This window comes from Hyaena hyaena, unplaced genomic scaffold, assembly GCF_003009895.1.
Source record: "Hyaena hyaena isolate Hyena2069 unplaced genomic scaffold, ASM300989v1 scaffold_241, whole genome shotgun sequence".
In the NCBI taxonomy this organism is placed as follows: domain Eukaryota; kingdom Metazoa; phylum Chordata; class Mammalia; order Carnivora; family Hyaenidae; genus Hyaena; species Hyaena hyaena.
In genome coordinates, this window is record NW_024080875.1 from 404,717 (window position 1) to 422,473 (window position 17,757).

Sequence of the window (17,757 nt, forward strand, 5' to 3'; positions counted from 1 at the left end):
CTATAAATAATGATAAATATCTGGCTGAGTGAGACAACCATGTGATAGTTTTACAAATTGTAAATACATGAGTTCTTTGAAAAATATTATGTAAACCAAGATGGGAAGCATTAAAATTAAGTCATAAGCAAGCAAAGTGACTTGCTTCTAGTGATAAAAATTAAATATCCAACTTCCCACCTTCCACTTAAGGTGTTACCAAATGCTCTTTTGCAACTGATAATTTATAAATACTACCAAGCAGTTCCTCCCATGGTGCAGTCTGTAGAGAACTAATGGTGAGTGACTTTTTTCAGATTAAGACATCTCACCAAAGACTGACAAAACTTCACCTATGGTCAAGGTGACAAATACCACTCTCATTCTACTCTACTGATTCCCCGAAAACTTGGGTCTTTCCATCGATGGCCAGTGGGAATTCTAATTCTTTTTGATGCCTAACGTAATTGTTAAAGATAATAAATGTTGGTGGGAACATGAAGCGTTAGAACTCTCATACAGTGATGGTGGGAAAATAAAATGGTACAGCTGCTTTGGAAAACGTGAACCAGCAATTTCACTTCCAGGTATAAACCCAAGAGAAGTAAAAAGTTAGGTCCACACAAAGATTCATGCACACATGTTCACAACAGCATTATTCATAATAACCAAAGAGTGGAAACAACCCAGATGTCCACCAACTGATGAATGGATAAACCAAATGTGTATATCCACACAAAAGAATGTTATTCTAGAACTTGAAAAAAATGTAGCACTTCTTGGGCACCTGATGGCTCAGTCGGTTAAGCGTCTGACTCTTGATTTCAGCTCAGGTTGTGATCTTGCAGTTCATGAATTTGAGCCCTGTATCTGCACTGACAGTGTGAAGTCTGCTTGGGATTCTCTCTCCCTCTCTCTCTGCCCCTCCCCAGCTCTCTCTTGCTATCTCTCTCAAAATAAAGAAATAAACTTTTAAAAAAATGGAAATACTTCCAAACATAATTAAAGAGAAGTGGGGGGATCAGAAATTAGTTTTGAATGTTAAACAACAACAAAAAGGAATAAGAATGATAAAAGGCACAGCTAATATTTTTGTGTTAAAATATTAATGCACATGGCAAAAATCAATGCACACATTGGTAAAAACCGATTTTTAATGTTTGTTTTTGAGAAAGAGACAGAGTGCAAGCAGGGAAGGGGAAGAGTGAGCAGGGGATAGAGGATCTGGATGGAGCAGGTCTGCGCTGCAGACAGCAGAGAGACTGATGTGGGGCCTGAACTCACAAACAGTGGGATCATGGCCTGAGCTGTAGTTAGATGCTAACCGACTGAGCCACCCAGGTGCCCCAAGGCACACATTAGTAAATAAACACAGTTTGTGGAGGGAAAAAAAACAAGAAATCAAAACTAAAGTAGAGTATGGATACAACTTATACCATGAATGAACCTTGAAAACATGATGCCAGGTGAAAGAAGCCAGTCACAAAAGACCACATACATTGCACGACTCCATTCACTGTATATGTAATGACCAGAACACACAAATTATATATGGAGTCAGAAAGTAGATTAATGGTTGCCTAGGACTGAGGAGAGACTACTCATTGGTCTGGAGTTTCTGGGGTGATGAAAATGTTTTAAAGTTGACTGCAGTGATGGCTAAAACTCTGAGTAGACAAAAAACCAATAGACCCAATAAACTACACAACTTAAACAGGTGAACTGTACTATATAGGAATTATATCTAAATATAGCCATTATTTTTTGCCAGTTACTAAAAAGCAAAAGAAAACAAGTACACATGTACATGCTATATGACCGAAGTATTCAGGCTATGGATTTGCTCACAAGATGTGCAAAATGATGTATGCCTAAAAAGTATGTCTGTGTACTTTTTTTTGGTAGTGAAAAGTTAAGAAGGAATATAAGTGTCCATTAGTATGAAGTTCATTAAGTAAACTATGACTTTTCCAGATAATGAAATGCTAAGTTGCTGTTAAATGAGAGGTAACTCTGACTGACATCTATCCTAAAGTGGGAGAGGGCAGGGGAGTGCAATTTGTATGTTACTTGTGGTAGACTTTTACTTTTTTATTGTTTATTTTTGAGAGACAGAGAGACAGTGTGAGCAAGGGGGTTGGGGTGGGGCAGAAAGAGAAGGAGACACAGAATCTGAAGCAGGTTCCAGGCTCTGAGCTGTCAGCACAGAGCCCGACATGGGGCTCGAACTCACAAACCGCAAGATCATGACCTCAGCCAAAGTCAGACGCTTAACTGACTGAGCCACCCAGGCACCCTTAGACTTTTACTTTGATAGCCCCTATGAACCACACTGCCCAGTATTTACACCCTTGTGGAGTCTCCCACCACACTGATTCTGGATTTGCAACTAGCATGTAACTATCTTTGGGCAATAAGGCATTAGGAAATAAGGCAGCTTTTATAAGAACTTCCGTAGTGGACTTGCCCTCCTGACACACTTTTTTTTTCTTGGCTTAACAGAAATTTGTCTCATAGTTTCAGAGGTTAGAAGTCCAAGAGCAGGTGTCAGCAAAGTGGATTCCCTCTGAGGACAGTGAGAGAGAATATGTTTCATGCTCTTACCTTGCAACACTTGGTGTTGCAATCCAACTTCCATGCTGTGAGGTAGCCATCAGCCCTCAACTGTTCCAGCATCCCAGCTGAAACACCAGGCATGGGAGTAAGGAAGCATCTTGGATATTCTAACTTCCAGAGAGGCCATGAGGAACAGACAGAAGTCGCTCCACCTAATTTGCAGATTCATGATTGCTCTAAGTTTTGTTTTTTTAAATAGCTCATTTAAAGGTGTGTCAACATAAAGCCAATAAATATTGGTAGGTATCTTGGGCTTTAATGTGAAAAGATTTACTTAAAATTTAATTCTCGAAGGACTTATATGCTGATCTGAGGAAAACCAAATCTCCCCTTGGTAGGCATGATCTTAATCATTCTACCATTCACTCATTTGTTCTTCATGTTTGGAAAGTAAGTTTTAACTTGGATTTTGCCACTAGAAGTGTCATTCTTTCATCCTCTCTCTGGAAGTTAGCACCTACCATTTTGCAAATCTCTTTGATGTCTGATTTAAAATAGGAGATAGCTGGATTCTCATTGATGCTTCTACATTCGGTCTACTGTGATACTATGTTTTGGTTAAAGTACATGAAGAAAATGTGGCTTTACAAATATATGTAGCTGGGAAAGGTATGATAAAAGACTTTTTCAATAATTATGAACACTCTTCTTTGATACTACTCCAAAGAAGTGGTTTCTTAAAGGGGACTATGATATGGACTCTGAAACCAGACCAACAAACTTCCTACTTTTATGTATTAAAATCCAAATGGTATACCTCACACAATTTGAATGGATCATTTATCTAAGGATGATTTTGTTTCATCATGCACTGGTCATTGGGAAAATAGTGTTCACTAAGTTATGCAGACCTCCCAAATGTTCACACATTTCACTGTGTGATATATATAGAAAAAAAAGTTACAGTTGATAAAATCACTGATCTCATTAAAAATTCTCTTAAGGACTGAGAAACTGTCAAGCTTACAGTGGTAGATAGTTTTCCAAAATTCTAATTTTTGCTTGAAATCTCAAATTTTACCAGTGGTGAAAAACATTTCTGTTGCCTTCCTTCATGTTCCTTGCTTCACTTAACTCGTCTTAAGGAAAATGTCTGCCAAATACCCAAATGAAGAATACAATTTCTATTGTCACAGTTTTAATTCAGATGAGTGCACCAGCAGCTTTACCCACAAACTTAAATGTTAATGCAACGAAAGGGGCAAATAACATCTCTGTTTTATTACCAAATCCGTTTTGAGCTAATGGATCCACAGAACAGGTCCCAGGACCTGCCCTCTTCCCCCAACCGAAGGTCTGTGGACCATGCTTCGAGAAATGCTGCTCTAACAGGTGTCTAGCCAATCTTTTCTGTGTTATAGATGAATCTAAAAATTGTAGAAACTTAACATGTTTGTTGAAACATTAACTTACAGGCACGGGGGACACTCTTTTTCTCCTCACTCCTGGAGATTCAGATTTCACCGTGCGACCCACCGGGGAGCTGCCGGGAGAAGGACTACGGCGGCCCTTGGGAGCTGGGGAAGCGGTGCTCGCCTGGCCTTCTCCTGGAGACTCAGCTGCCAAGCTGTGACTTTCAGAGCCATCTCCTTTAATAGGGATTGGTTTTACCACCTAAATGAAAAGTCCAATATTCTCATTACTTGAAAATATAAAAAATAAGTAAATCTGAACACAACAAAGACATGAACTCAAGTTTTTATTACACATTATACGAATAAAACACACAACATATCAACTTTTATTTAATCTTACTTCAAACAATATATGTAAGACTATTTTTACCCATAGATTTCATTAATTTAGGCTTTATCACTAGTTAAAATGTTATACGTAATTTTAGAATTTAGCATTATCTGTTATTATGTGCCCTAAATCACTGAATTTTCAAAATCAACAATCACAGGTTAGTAAACAAATGTGAAAAATAAGCACTTATACCTTCTACAGTTAACTTATTCAACTAGATTGAAATAGATGTCTTTTTGTTTCTACTGAGAAAATGCAGGATCTTGAAAACAATAATGGGCATAATTTAAGTGCCCAAATGTCCAATCGATAGAAAACCATTTTGCCTTTTTTTTGTAATGTTATACTACAATAGTTTAGACATGTATTTCAGAGTCACCAAAAGAAGCTAGACATTTAAAAGATCACTCTCTCAAGCAGAAATGCAGGCTATAAAACCTGCTGTTTCTCAACAGACCTAATCTAGCTATGACCAAAGGCCAAACACTGTAGCCTTAGCCAACGATTCCTGCCTTCCTCCCACTACTCTTCTACTGTTCTGCTAGCCAGCTACTCTGCCTCCCAAACGTGCCTAACCTGGCCTCGTCCTGCGCTCTCACTCCCACTCTCCCTTCTAATCCGTGTCTCTAGCCTGCAGCATGCCACGTAGCATACCTTCACCTGGTGAAAACACCCATCCTTTTAAGGCTTGGTTAAAAATCCTACCTTTTACAAAAGTGCCCTTAAAGTCTATCGGCCTGACATTTTCCTTCTAAGTCATCATTTCTGTCTGCCCACTCTACACATTTGGCTTATACTCAAACTGTTCTGTGATATTTTATGCCTTTATTTTTAGGTTGAATTTTTACAAATGGGGATATTTATACCTGACTTATGTTTCAAGAAGGATCTGATATAATTCATATAAGACATAATAAAATCTGATTTCCCAAGTAGACTATAAACGTCTTAGGGGTAATATATATCTGTAAAATGTAAGATACAGGGCAGTATAAATGAGCTAAGGAATACGTGTCACATGTCTTACTCCACGCATCTCTTCCCTCTTTAGCTCTGTCCTGTATACAGATAACGTACTTAAGGATTTGCCAGAAAGGAGAAAGTGAGAAAAACCAAAATTTGGTCTTAGAAAACTGCATGTCCTTAGTTTATACGTAATAAAGGACTGGTTTTATTGACTTCATTTTAAAAAGTTGTAATTTCTGCTTTATGGTATTCTCAAAAGATTCAGACTCTCCACCAGCACAAGGAGCTCCAGAAAGCAGCACGTTCAAATTTCAGATGGCTTTAACTACTTAAAAGTTCTCTGTAGTAACTGGGTAGAAATTTACTCCCTTCTATAAGATATTTCAACAGAACTTTCTCTTTTCTAAGATAAATTCCTGATTTCTTCATCTTCATTTTCTGACATGATATACTAAACCAGTGAGGGCTTCTCCTCATACTACTTCCTATGAAAAACAAATGAAAGAAATGTGGAAGCTCAGCTGGAAAGGAAAGAACTCATGGGTAACACAGCTTAAAAAGCTGCCGTATAAAGGAATAATTAAATATATCCTATACTGGCTCCACGGGTTAGCACCAGCAGGTAGACCGTGGAGGACAATGCAGCTCAATGATGAGGGATGTCTATGTGGCTATCAAGCATTTGAATTACAGCTAATGTGGCTGAGGAACTAAATTTTTACTTTATTTACACTTAATTTAACTTCAATTTAAACTTAAATAGGCAAGTGGGATGGATGTAGGACTAAACGGTCATTTGGAAAGGGTATAGGTGAAGGATTTCAAATGTCAAATGAGTAGTCTGCCCAATAACTTTTATGATTATACCCACCATCCCTTTGTCTCCCCTAAACCTAATAAATCTTAACTTGTTATCTTTGTTTATAAAAGACAAAAAACTTGCTGATACAGGCTGATACTGGGTCACTTAACAATGAGGTCTACCTCCTTTATAAGAATGAGAAGCACATTTCATAGTATTTGTATACCTTAAAAGAGAATAACCATGGCAGAGGATGGAGTATGACTTTCTCTCTTAATCCTAGTAATGTAGGTTTCTTTCCCCAAACCCTGGGGATCTTTTAAATTTACCTCAAACCCCATGAGTCTATTCAACTTTTTTGATTTCCTGGATGATTTCTGAAACTCAGATCTTTGGATCCCATCTTAGAACATCAAAAAAACCCCCAGAAACATTGCTTTTCTTTCTTAAAGTACAATATAAATCTTAAAGATTTTAGATACTGACAGTAGGGGGCAGTGTTGCTTTAAGCATTACTTCCCCAATCCAATCAGTTCAGTTTCTAGAACAGTTTAAGGTGCGTAACTGACCATAGATTTAGTTGTTTTGTACCAGGTGGCTAGAATATCAAGCAAATCAAATGACTGCATTTAAAATCAAGAAAAAAAAAAAAAGTTTATGAGAAGATCTATTTATGCTTAATTTCCCATCTCCTCCTATGCTTTCTTCCTTATAGCAGGTAACCCACAGCCACTTACCACAGGGCCCCTCCTGTTTCTTCTCTCCAGCCACTCGTGCTTCCATGCTGGCATACAGGTTGCCTTCAGTTTCTCCCTGATCATTCGTTCTTCTGGGCGATCGTCCATCTTATGCAACCCCTTGAGAGTTTCTTTATTCTCCATCTCACGACTAAAATGGAGGGAGAAACAAGAATGAGATTAGTATATAGAAAATAATTTCCAAGAATAAATAGTATTTTATATTTTCAGTGGACATGTAACTGAAAAGATAACTGCTAAAAACCTTAAATGATTTAAGCCAAGTATGAAAGTATCACTGTGAATCATATATACTCTATTTTTCAATGTAGTATGGTAATGTGAGTTTAATAATGCCTTTAAAAAGAAAAGTTCTATTTAGAAGATGCAGGCTTACTAATACTACTAACACAGACCTTTGTTTCCAGGTAGTGAACAAAATGTATCCCAAGACATTAAGCACTGCATTAATAAACACCATGAAGACTGTACTGTTTCCAATTATACTACTCTCACATACTCAAGTATTTAATAGATAATTACTGATAAGAGTATTTTGCTACTCTAGGATTTCTAATAACTTAAGGATTTCCAGGATTTCCAATAATTTAAGTCAATATAGATAGAATCTGGTGTATATGCTCATTTTCTGAAAAAGCTAAATCAATATTTAATGAGCTAAGTGAAACCTAACCACATCTTCTATGATCCCACAATATTTGTTCAAACCCTGAATGACTACATTTGTATTCTCATAACAATATTTCCACATCAAAGTACTGGGGATACTCCATATGTAAAAAGTAAACGTTGGTACAAACATTTGACCTTTCCTCTGTAATATATACTGCGGACTTATCAGAAAAAAATAATCTGCAAGCTAATACTTTTTGAAAATTAATTCTAAAAGGTTCCTAAAATTATTTAGCCTTTAATAGGTAAATCATCCACTAATTTTAAACACACTTATATCTACATGCGGATATATACAACAAATACAATATACAAATAGATAGATGGATTTTAAAACCTGATTCAAAAGGAAACAATTATAGCATTTGCACTCTGAGAGAAGTAACAAGTAAAAAATACTAAGCTCAGTAACAATTTTGGAAATTCTATAAAACTACAGAACTGATTTTTCTACACAGATAGGAAAAGGAAATACTCAAGGAAATACCAGAGATGATAACTGCAAACTTACTAAAAAGTGAAATGCAAACTCCTCTAGGAATTTTCCAGATAATCACAACCACACAGCATCAGTATCTTCAGAGAACTAGCAAAAATTTAAAACTAAATATGCACTAGAAAGTAAATGGTTAACTGGTTTTCCTAAAGCATCAATTCTAGAGGGGAGTGGAAATCAACAAGTTAAACACCCCTGTGCGGAGATTGGTCTAGAGAGTTTTAGGAATGCAAAGAGTACAAAACATTTGAAAACTTGCAAATGGGCATTAAGAACATGTAGTAGAATATTTCCATCACACAGGTAATAAAAAAATTGTCAAAAAGAAAGAGGCTACATGAGAAGAAGAAAGGGGAAGGAAGGAAGGAAGGAAGGGAGGGAGGGAGGAAGGAAGGAAAGTTATTTTATTTACTTAGAAGTGCCTGGCTGTTTTTCCTGCTCTGATTATAGTATAAAATACATAACTTTTGCGGTGTATAAAAGAAGAGAGAGGCAGGAGAAGGAAAGGAAGAGAGGGAAGAAAGGGAAGGAACAAGAAAGAAAAGGAGAGTAGAATGAGAGAGTAGGGGGTGGGGAGGTCAAAGGGAAGGAAAAGGCAGGGGTAGAGATATGTTTTCACAAAATTTCATCCTGTTCAGTTACTACTTACCCAGGGAAGCTCAGATTTACAGGCAACCGAATTTATGGACTGACTGCATACCAAAAATTCACTTACAACTCTCCAGTTTGAAAAGCAAACACTTTCCCCTCCAGTAACAACGTTGCAAGGCGTGGCTAGGTTCCCAGGCTAGTTCTCAAAAAATAAGTCACATTGCAGAACTGCAGTGCATTTTTACATCAGAAGCTCCTGCACAACCAGACAAGAGAGCTTATCTTCCCTTTGGTCCTAAATGTCTCTCCTCCCCCATATTTGTTTTATGAGTATCTCTTCTCCATTCTGTATTTTCAGTGTCTCTCTCCCTGGCACCTACCCAAACATGCAGAAGACTCTCCCTGTCTAAACCCCTCTTCCTGGAAGATATGGCCTCCTTAAAGTGCCATGAGTTGCCTCTTTCCTTTCTATTTGTTTGAAAATAATTATTTAAACCAATTTCTCAATAAATAATAGGAGATGAGCATACTAGTAGTAGCTCAACTTTTACATATGTCCGTTTCTTTAGAACAAGTGAGTGAAATGGAATTGCTGGGTTACTCTACACAAATTAAGATTTCTGGTAACACAGGCAAATTATCTTCAAGAAAATGTATCATCTATCCACAACCCCTTAGGTCAAGTTGCCAACTTAGCTGGTCTGTACTAACAGACTCCTAAGGGGGCTTCTTCACTTTGAATCTTACTCCAATCCAGGTTTCACAGAGCAGCCAGGGTCACTTCCTCTATTAAAATCTCCAGGGATATCCCCCTGGGCCTAGATTAAAATCCAAAATGTTTAAAAGGTCCAGTGTGGCCAAGCACCATATGGTTCTTTCTCAACCAAAATCACCTAGACCCCTACCCCACCCTTTTGTTTCTTTCACTGCTTAAAAAACTCCAACATGTTTCCTGCTCAAGACTTTTGCACAGACTATTTTGTGTCTACTGTTCACCTTGTTTAATTTCTACTTGCTTTTGGGTTTTCTTTTACACCTCAGAGATGGTCTCAATTTCAGTTAGAGACCCCTAGTTCCGTTTTTTAAAATGTTTATCTTAAAAAAGTTTTTTTTTTTTTTAACATTTTACCTTTTTGAGAGACAGCTCGAAAAGGAGAGGGGCAGAGAGAGAGAAGGAGGGAGACACAGAATCTGAAGAAGGCTTCAGGCTCTGAGCTGTCAGCATAGAGCCTGATGTGGGGCTCGAACCCATGAAAACAAGATCATGACCTGAGCCGAAGTTGGGACATTCAACCCAATGAGCCACCCATGTGCCCCTTAATGTTTACTTAATTTTGAGAGAGAGTGTGAGTGGGGAAAGGGCAGAAAGAGAGGGGACAGGAGATCTGAAGCCAGGTCTGTGCTGACAGAAGAAAGCCCGATGCCAGGCTCAAACTCACTCATCACGAGATCATGATCTGAGCTGAAGATGGACACTCAACTGAGCCAGCCAGGTACCGCCTGTTCCATTCTTTGATGGCACTGTACTTTTTTCCTTTAAGATGCTCACTGCAATTTGCAAACCTATTTTTCCACCCCCTACCAAGAACTATAAACACGAAGGCAGGGACCAATGTTTTATCCATCATTATATATCTAACATCTAACAATGTCTGATTTATGATAGGTATCAAAGTATATATTAAATGGATAATCATTTATTAACATCTTTGACAGCCCTAAGGACTTTACTGGTTTTAAAATTTAATGACTATTCAGGTTATTCTTTTTATAGTCCTGTATTTAATTAAGAGTACAATTGCAGTTTAGATGTTATTCAGTAGAGCAATTTTTGTTGTTCCTAAATTAATCTGCAAATATAAACCAAAGTATTCTTTATAATAATGTCTTCATAAAAATTATATATCATTAATTATAAAATGTGTATTTTTGACCTTTAGTATCTCTGAAATCTGAATGCCTCTTACAGTGAAATGTTGTAACTTATGGCAGGGTTTATACAAAATAATTGGTTCCGTTTATAACCAATGGGATCTTAGGTTCAATGAAATATACAGTAAATCCTATTATACTGACTAGGAAAAAAATCACGTGTGTATGGGTAGAGCAGTCATGTGTCATCTATTTAACATTATAGCTATAATAACAATATTAAATATTAATCTTAATCTTAAAAAAACACAAACTAATCTAAACAGATAGTTGCTAAATCACCAGGAGATTAGAGGGCCTCTAACTCATTTTGGTTAAACATGAGTGTTTTGGAGAGTTATTTTTGCCCTAGTACCTACAACCAATACCTGTTATTTTATCTAAAGTAATAGCTTGTATATTTCTGACTCTTTGACAAAACAAACATCAAATATTTTGGGAAAATACTTTGAAGACTTTAAAAATAAATGAAATTTTAGCCAAATATGAGAAACTTAAACAGTTACAGATTAAGCTTTATCTTCCTTTCCTGTTTATTTAGAAAACATGAGGTTTCTTGCTTTTTTTGGTTCTAAACATTCCTCAGAATGAATTTGTGATCGACTTTAAGCGTCAAAGAACCTTTCTCCTCTGAGGTTAGGCTTCTCGCTCTAAGTTTCTTTCTAGACCTACAGAATTTACCTGGTAACAAATGAAATGGTTTGGTGGCCCCTTCTTAATGAAACCACTTGGTCCTTTCTTTATCTGATCCCCTGTGGTACCAGCTATTGTTGAATAAATTGTCACTCTTAAAGATGTCCTCTCCCTTAACTTCTAGATGATTTTTTCCTAGTTTTGCTTCTGACTCTGTGACTGACCTCACTGGTATCATATACTGGACCCTCTTCCTGGAGCCCCTTAAATGGTAGCCACGGCCCTCTTCTCAAGACACTGAAATACTCTCTTACGTACACCAAGGTATTTCATACCTCTCTGCTACTGCAGATGATTTTTTCTCCTGACAGAACCACCCTATCATCTTACATGCCTTCATCAAGAACTTCCTACGCTCACTGTACAACAGTTACCACTCCCTCCCACCTTGTTAATATTAATTATAATACAGCATAAAGGCCAGTACTGGTTTAAATATCTGCTTCTCTCACCACACTGGGAGTTCTTCTGGGACAGACCGCAACATCGTATTCATTTTTCTATCCAGGCAAACATCCTGGATAAGCCAGCCACAAGACACCTGACTCAAAGCCAGGGCACCTATCCAGTCATAGCCACCTCCCCTTCTAAGGGTAGTGCCTGATGCTCAGGGGCACCATGCTTTATACTTGATAACTCCTCCAGCAGTCACGGTTGACCAGTTCAAGAATGTGCCTTCATTTCAAGGCCTCCTCTACAGGATGGTACTGTACAGTTTAACCATTATCCGCTCACTGTGGGAGTTTGCAATATACACAGATAGGATCACTGAAGGAAGAATGGCACCAAAATAGACAAAAAGAGCAAAGCAGTAACTAGGAACAGTGAGACAAATACAGGAGAGGAAAGGGAAATTAGAAGGAAGATGCGGTTAGTGATGGAAAGAAGGGGAGAAGCAAAGCAAATAAAGATAAGAGTTGTACTTGGGTCCCCTGATATGCAGTTACATGATTAGAGCTACTTTTAAACTTCCCTGGATGGTAAATAACCAAGTTCTTCAGAGGCTGCATGTGTGCACTACAATGGAGGAAATTTCATGGGTCTTTTTTACATTGAACTGAAATAAACCCTAACATGTTTCTCTTCCCCGCATCCCCAAAAAGCCTGACTGTAGCACTACTAACACAGCACACTGCTTGGGTACACAGAGGATATTCAAATAACACTAAAAAATAGAATCCTACCAAGTTAAGTGTAATTTTTAAAAGCTATTTCTTAAATAGTTCATTTTTAGCATGGAAATACGTTAGTCAACAATAATGATATGGAGAAGCAATGGCCAAACTATGTTATAATAGAAAATGTTAATGTTACATGACAGGCAAGGGGTTTATATATATTTACAGGTACTTCGCCCTCCCAATAACCGTATGAGGTCATTACCATCTGAGGCTTGGAGAGGCAGGCTTACAAGTCTGGGGTGACATAATATACATGGAGGAAAACCAGGATTCAAACCTTGGTCAATCTGACTCTGACTGCTATGCCAGGTCACTGTCAACTCTGATTTTGTTTTAACAATGAGTCAACACCAAGTATCTGTGCTGTTTATCTATTTGATGAGAATACAAAGAAGTTTAAACAAGTTTTTACAATGGTGACTATTCTAAGAATTAAAGAGCTCAATTCTCTTCATTAATAGAGCACATCACAGTAATAGGAGTGTATAATGATCATATAAAACCTTTCTGTAAATTAAGGGGTTTAACTTTAGTATATATAAAGATTGCCAGAACAGTTCAATCATAGATAACTTTATATAGAAAGAACCTTAATTATTTCAGGGTCCAAGGAATCTCAGAGAGCCCTGGAAAATATACTGAATTATTTGGGATAGGCACAATTCAGAGCCATGCAACTGAGGTCCACTTGGGAAGTTCTCCTAAGAGAAGGAATTCTGAGACTAAAACCCACAAACTTTGGTACCAAGGGGACAGGAGAGTAAGGGAACTACTATCTTCCAAAACAAAACTAGTCGGTTGTGGGACCCTTAAAATTTAAGTTTCCAGGTAAAAGTCAAGAGAAAGAATGACCTAAGTAAAGACAAGGGAGAGAATCTGGTGAAGCATATGGCTAACAACAGAGACTAACAATCCCTGACCACGGACAGGGCACTATGCTAACAGTTCCACATGGGTCACCTCAGTCAATTCTCAGGACATGGGACTTTTACTAGCCCAATGGCACATAAAAAAACAAAAACAAAAACAAAACAAGGAGGTTAAGTAACATGTCCAAGGTGAAAAAGTCATACGTGAAATAAAGCCACGTATGAATGATTCTGCAGTCTCTCATATCCTACAGGGCAAAAGGAAAATGAGTAAAATTGTTGACCAAATCTGAGGCCAAAATAACTCTAACAGCTCTATTTTCCTGTAAGATAATTTCTCGAGAGATGTGGGCTGCTACTGAGCAGGAAAGATTAAATAAAATCAATGGTCAGTCCAACCCTTCCATTTTTTTCCATCTTCCAGCATTTAAAATGTATCTAATTTTACATAAGAAATAATAGTATATAAAAATGGCTCATGTTATGAAAATTAGTCCCCAAAAGATTTTATTCAAGTTATAGTCAGTAATATATGAACCTGAGAACTAACAATGGCACAAGTCTGACTGATTTATAACAAAAAAACAGGCAATTACTTTTTTTCTATACAGAGTAAACATCTCCTTTGTCACAACAAAGCCTACTGATTTATTTTTCCTTTTTTAGTTTATTTATTTATTTTGAGGGAGACAGAGTAAGCAGGGGAGAAACAGGAAGAGGGGAAGGAAGGGAGAGGGAGAGGGAGAGAAGGAGGGAGAGGGAGAGGAAAAGGGAGAAAAGAGAGAATATCCCAAAGGAGGCTCTGCACTGTCAACACAGAGCCCAAAGCAGGGCTCAAACTTACCAACTCTGAGATCATAATCTGAGCTGAAATCAAGAGGTGGATGCTTTACCAGCTGAGCCATGCACGCACCATCCCCTCTACTGATTTCTTAATGTGGGTATGGCCATGGTATAACCAGTTTTATATTATGTGGAATCTCTATCAGAAGAAGTCTTTATGGGACAGGGGCGCCTGGATGGGTCAGTGGGTTGAATGTCCAACTTTGGCTCAGGTCATGATCTTGCGGTTTGTGGGTCTGAGCCCCCCATCAGGCTCTGTGCTGACAGCTCAGAGCCTGGAGCCTGCCTTGGATTCTGTCTCTCTCTCTCTCTGCCCCTCCTCTGCTCACACCGTCTCTCTCTCAAGAATAAATAAAAATTAAAAAGAAGAAGACGACGAAGTCTATATGGGGCAGCAGGCGTGCCTGGTGGGCTCAGTCAGTTAAGCATCCGACTATGATTTCAGCTTAGGTCATGATCTCACTATTTGTGGGTTATAGCCCCACATTGGGCTCTGCACTGACAGCACAGAGCCTGCTTGGGATTCTCAGTTTCCCTTTCTCTCTCTACCCATCCCCTGCTCGTGCTCTCTCTCTCTCTAAATAAACAAACATTAAAAAAGTCTTTATGGGGGAGCCACCTATTTCTAGTAGTGTACAAATCTTCCTATTTAGTCCTTTGAGAGATATAGGCACAGAATCTCACTCTTGAAAAGCCCATATTCTGGTTAATAACATCAAAAGTTAAATATGGAGGCCAAATATCAAAGACAATAATACAACTTATTGTTAACAATGATTATAAGCAGTTTAATACCACCTTAGTGATTCTGATGGATTCATATTTATAAATTATTCCAAATTATCACATACATGCTAAAAAGCAGTTTATCTGACCTCAAGCATTAGTTTCAACTAAACTGTCACTCCATTTGAATTTTTTTTAAATGTTTTATTTATTTCTGAGAGAGAGAGAGAGAGTGTGAGCAGGGGAGGGTCAGAGAGAGGGAGATACAGACTCCGAAATAGGCTTCAGGCTCTGAGCTAGCTGTCAGTACAGAGCCCGACACGGGGCTAGAACCCACGAACCGTGAGATCATGACCTAAGCGAAAGTCGGATGCTTAACCGACTAAGCCACCCAGGCGCCCCTCCATTTGAATTTTAAGATTAAAATTATTCAGCAAAATTTAGAAGATTTGGAAAAGTTGAACATGGTATAGAAACATGAAGACTATGTATGAAATTAACCAAAATTAAACCAACTGAATATATTAATGGGTAATCATATTTCAGTCACTTACTCACTAGCTAACTTAGGCCAACCTACACAAGAAAAGTACAAATGCTCTGATGGCAGGGCCTTTCCCCTGGCACGTCCTGTAGCTACAAATAGGGTACTCAGAGCAACAGATGTCATGCTGCTCCATAAACAATGGATTACTTAATTAGTAATCTGTAAAATATTGGCTTAACAGGGAGTTTACAAAAGGCAGGGAGCTACTAGACAGTATCAAAGCATTCTTCAAGGTAGCAATTCCATATGGAATTTTTTTTGGCAGTCAATTACCTATGACCTAGTCTATGGAATAAACTACATGCCTCAAGGTCTCCTTTTAAAGAATTCAAGTGAATCAAAAATAACAGAGTATTTGGGGGCATGTGGCTGGCTCAGTTGGTGGAGCATGGAACTCCTGCTCTTGGGACTGTAAGTTTGAGCCCCATGCAGGGAGCACAGATTTACTTAAAATCTTAGGGATACCTGGATGGCTCAGTCAGTTAAGCACCCGGTTCCTGATTTCAGCTCAGGTCATGATCTCATAGTTGTGACATTGAATCTTGCATAGGGCTCTGTGCTGGGCCTGGAGCCTGATTAAGATTCTCTCTCCCTCTTTTTCTCCCCCTCCTTCACTCATGCTCTTTCTCTCTCAAAACCAAACAAATAAATAAATACATAAATATAATTTAAAAAGTATATTTTAACTACACTGTTCTATACTATATGTTCTTATATATTTGGTAAAAATGTATAAATATATTTAAAGCAAGACTGTACAGAACAATGAATAAACTCTAAGGGATTAATCTGAATTATTACTGGTAATTATAACTGTTATAAATTCATACACCATTAAAATGTTTTTTAAATGTATACGACATATTGATAACTACCAACTAGGACAATATTATGATAGATGATACATTATTATTATTTTAATTTTAATTTATTTTGAGAAAGATACAGAGAGCAAGTGGAGTAGGGGCAGAGAGAGGAGGAGGCAGAATCCCAAGCAGGGTCCATGCTGTCAGTACAGAGCTCTATGAAAGGCCTGAACTCAAAAACCATTAGAATATGACCTGAGCTGAGACCAAGAGCTAGATGCTCACCCGAATGAGCCACCCAGGCACCTCAAGCAAAGAAAGAAATGATTCTAGGTTGTTTTATGAATGAAGTGCATTTTATTTAATTCTACTCAACACCATTTTATGATTAAAAGGCACCTTTTTTTTTTTTTTTTTTTACAAATAGTTTATTGTCAAATTAGTTTCCACATAACACCCAGTGCTCATCCCCACAAGTGCCCTCCTCCATGCCCATCCCCCCTCCCCCCCACATCCATCAATCCTCAGTTTTTGTCAGCATTCAAGAGTCTCTCATGGTTTGCCTCTCTCCCTTTCCCCCACCATTTCCCCCCTTCTTCTCCCCCTTGTTCCTCCGTCAAGTTCCTCCTAATCCTCCTATACGTGCAAACATATGGTATTTGTCCTTCTCTGCCTGACTTATTTCGCTCAGCATAACACCCTCAAGGTCCATCCATGTTGCTACACATGGCCAGATTTCATTGTTTCTCATTGTAAAAGGCACCTTTCCTGATCAGATATTCACAGCAATATTCAAATATGATTCTGATTAAACTACTTTGCAGGAAAAGTAAATCTTGTATAATTAACACATGAGGCTGATGGATGGACTTTAGTAGCTGCCAAAGTTACTGAACAATGAAGGTATAACAAACACTAAGGCTAGAGTTTCAGGTAGACATGCTTATGCATGAGTAAATATCATCAAACTAAAGGGGCTGTTTTTCCTGTGCTTAACAACCACATAAAACCAAGAAAAAGATACAAAGAAAAATAATGTTCAAAATCACCTTTTAACACCTGCCTAGTACCAGGAAGAATGTAAAGCAGCAATGCAAATACATGGTTAAGAAGTTTCCTTGGTACATCCCTCTCTCTTGGCTGACACATTCCATTAAAAACTACTACATTCAAGTTAACTAATTTACCACAAACAGATCAGTCTAAATGTATTACCAGTAACATCACACAGTAATGGAAATGTGATATTCCAAATCTGGAAAAAAAATCACTCTTCATTCTAAATATGCTAATAGATGAATTTGAAAATCAATAATTTATATCAAATGAGAATAATTATATATACTTTATCAAGCCAGAGGATATATAAGATAATAATCCTACGTACTGACAAGTGTGTGACTGACCAGTCAAGAAAATTTCTATAAAAGAAGTTAAAACTTAACAGGAGGCAATGAGAATTTATTTATATTTGTTTATTCTGAGAGAGATAGACAGACAGAACACAAGCAGAGGAGGTGTAGAGAGGAGA

At 37.8% G+C, this 17,757-nt stretch overlaps 1 protein-coding gene across 1 annotated transcript in view; it reads right to left on the reverse strand.

Moving 5' to 3' along the window:
• MAP3K1 (mitogen-activated protein kinase kinase kinase 1) overlaps positions 1 to 17,757 on the reverse strand; it is a 76,469-nt gene that overhangs the window by 24,680 nt on the left and 34,032 nt on the right. Inside the window, exons 2-3 of the mRNA XM_039244510.1 lie at positions 6,850 to 7,000; positions 4,009 to 4,209 (exon numbers count right to left, since the gene is read on the reverse strand). Coding sequence (XP_039100441.1) covers positions 4,009 to 4,209; positions 6,850 to 7,000 — 352 coding nt within the window. The remainder of the gene's footprint in view (positions 1 to 4,008; positions 4,210 to 6,849; positions 7,001 to 17,757) is intronic.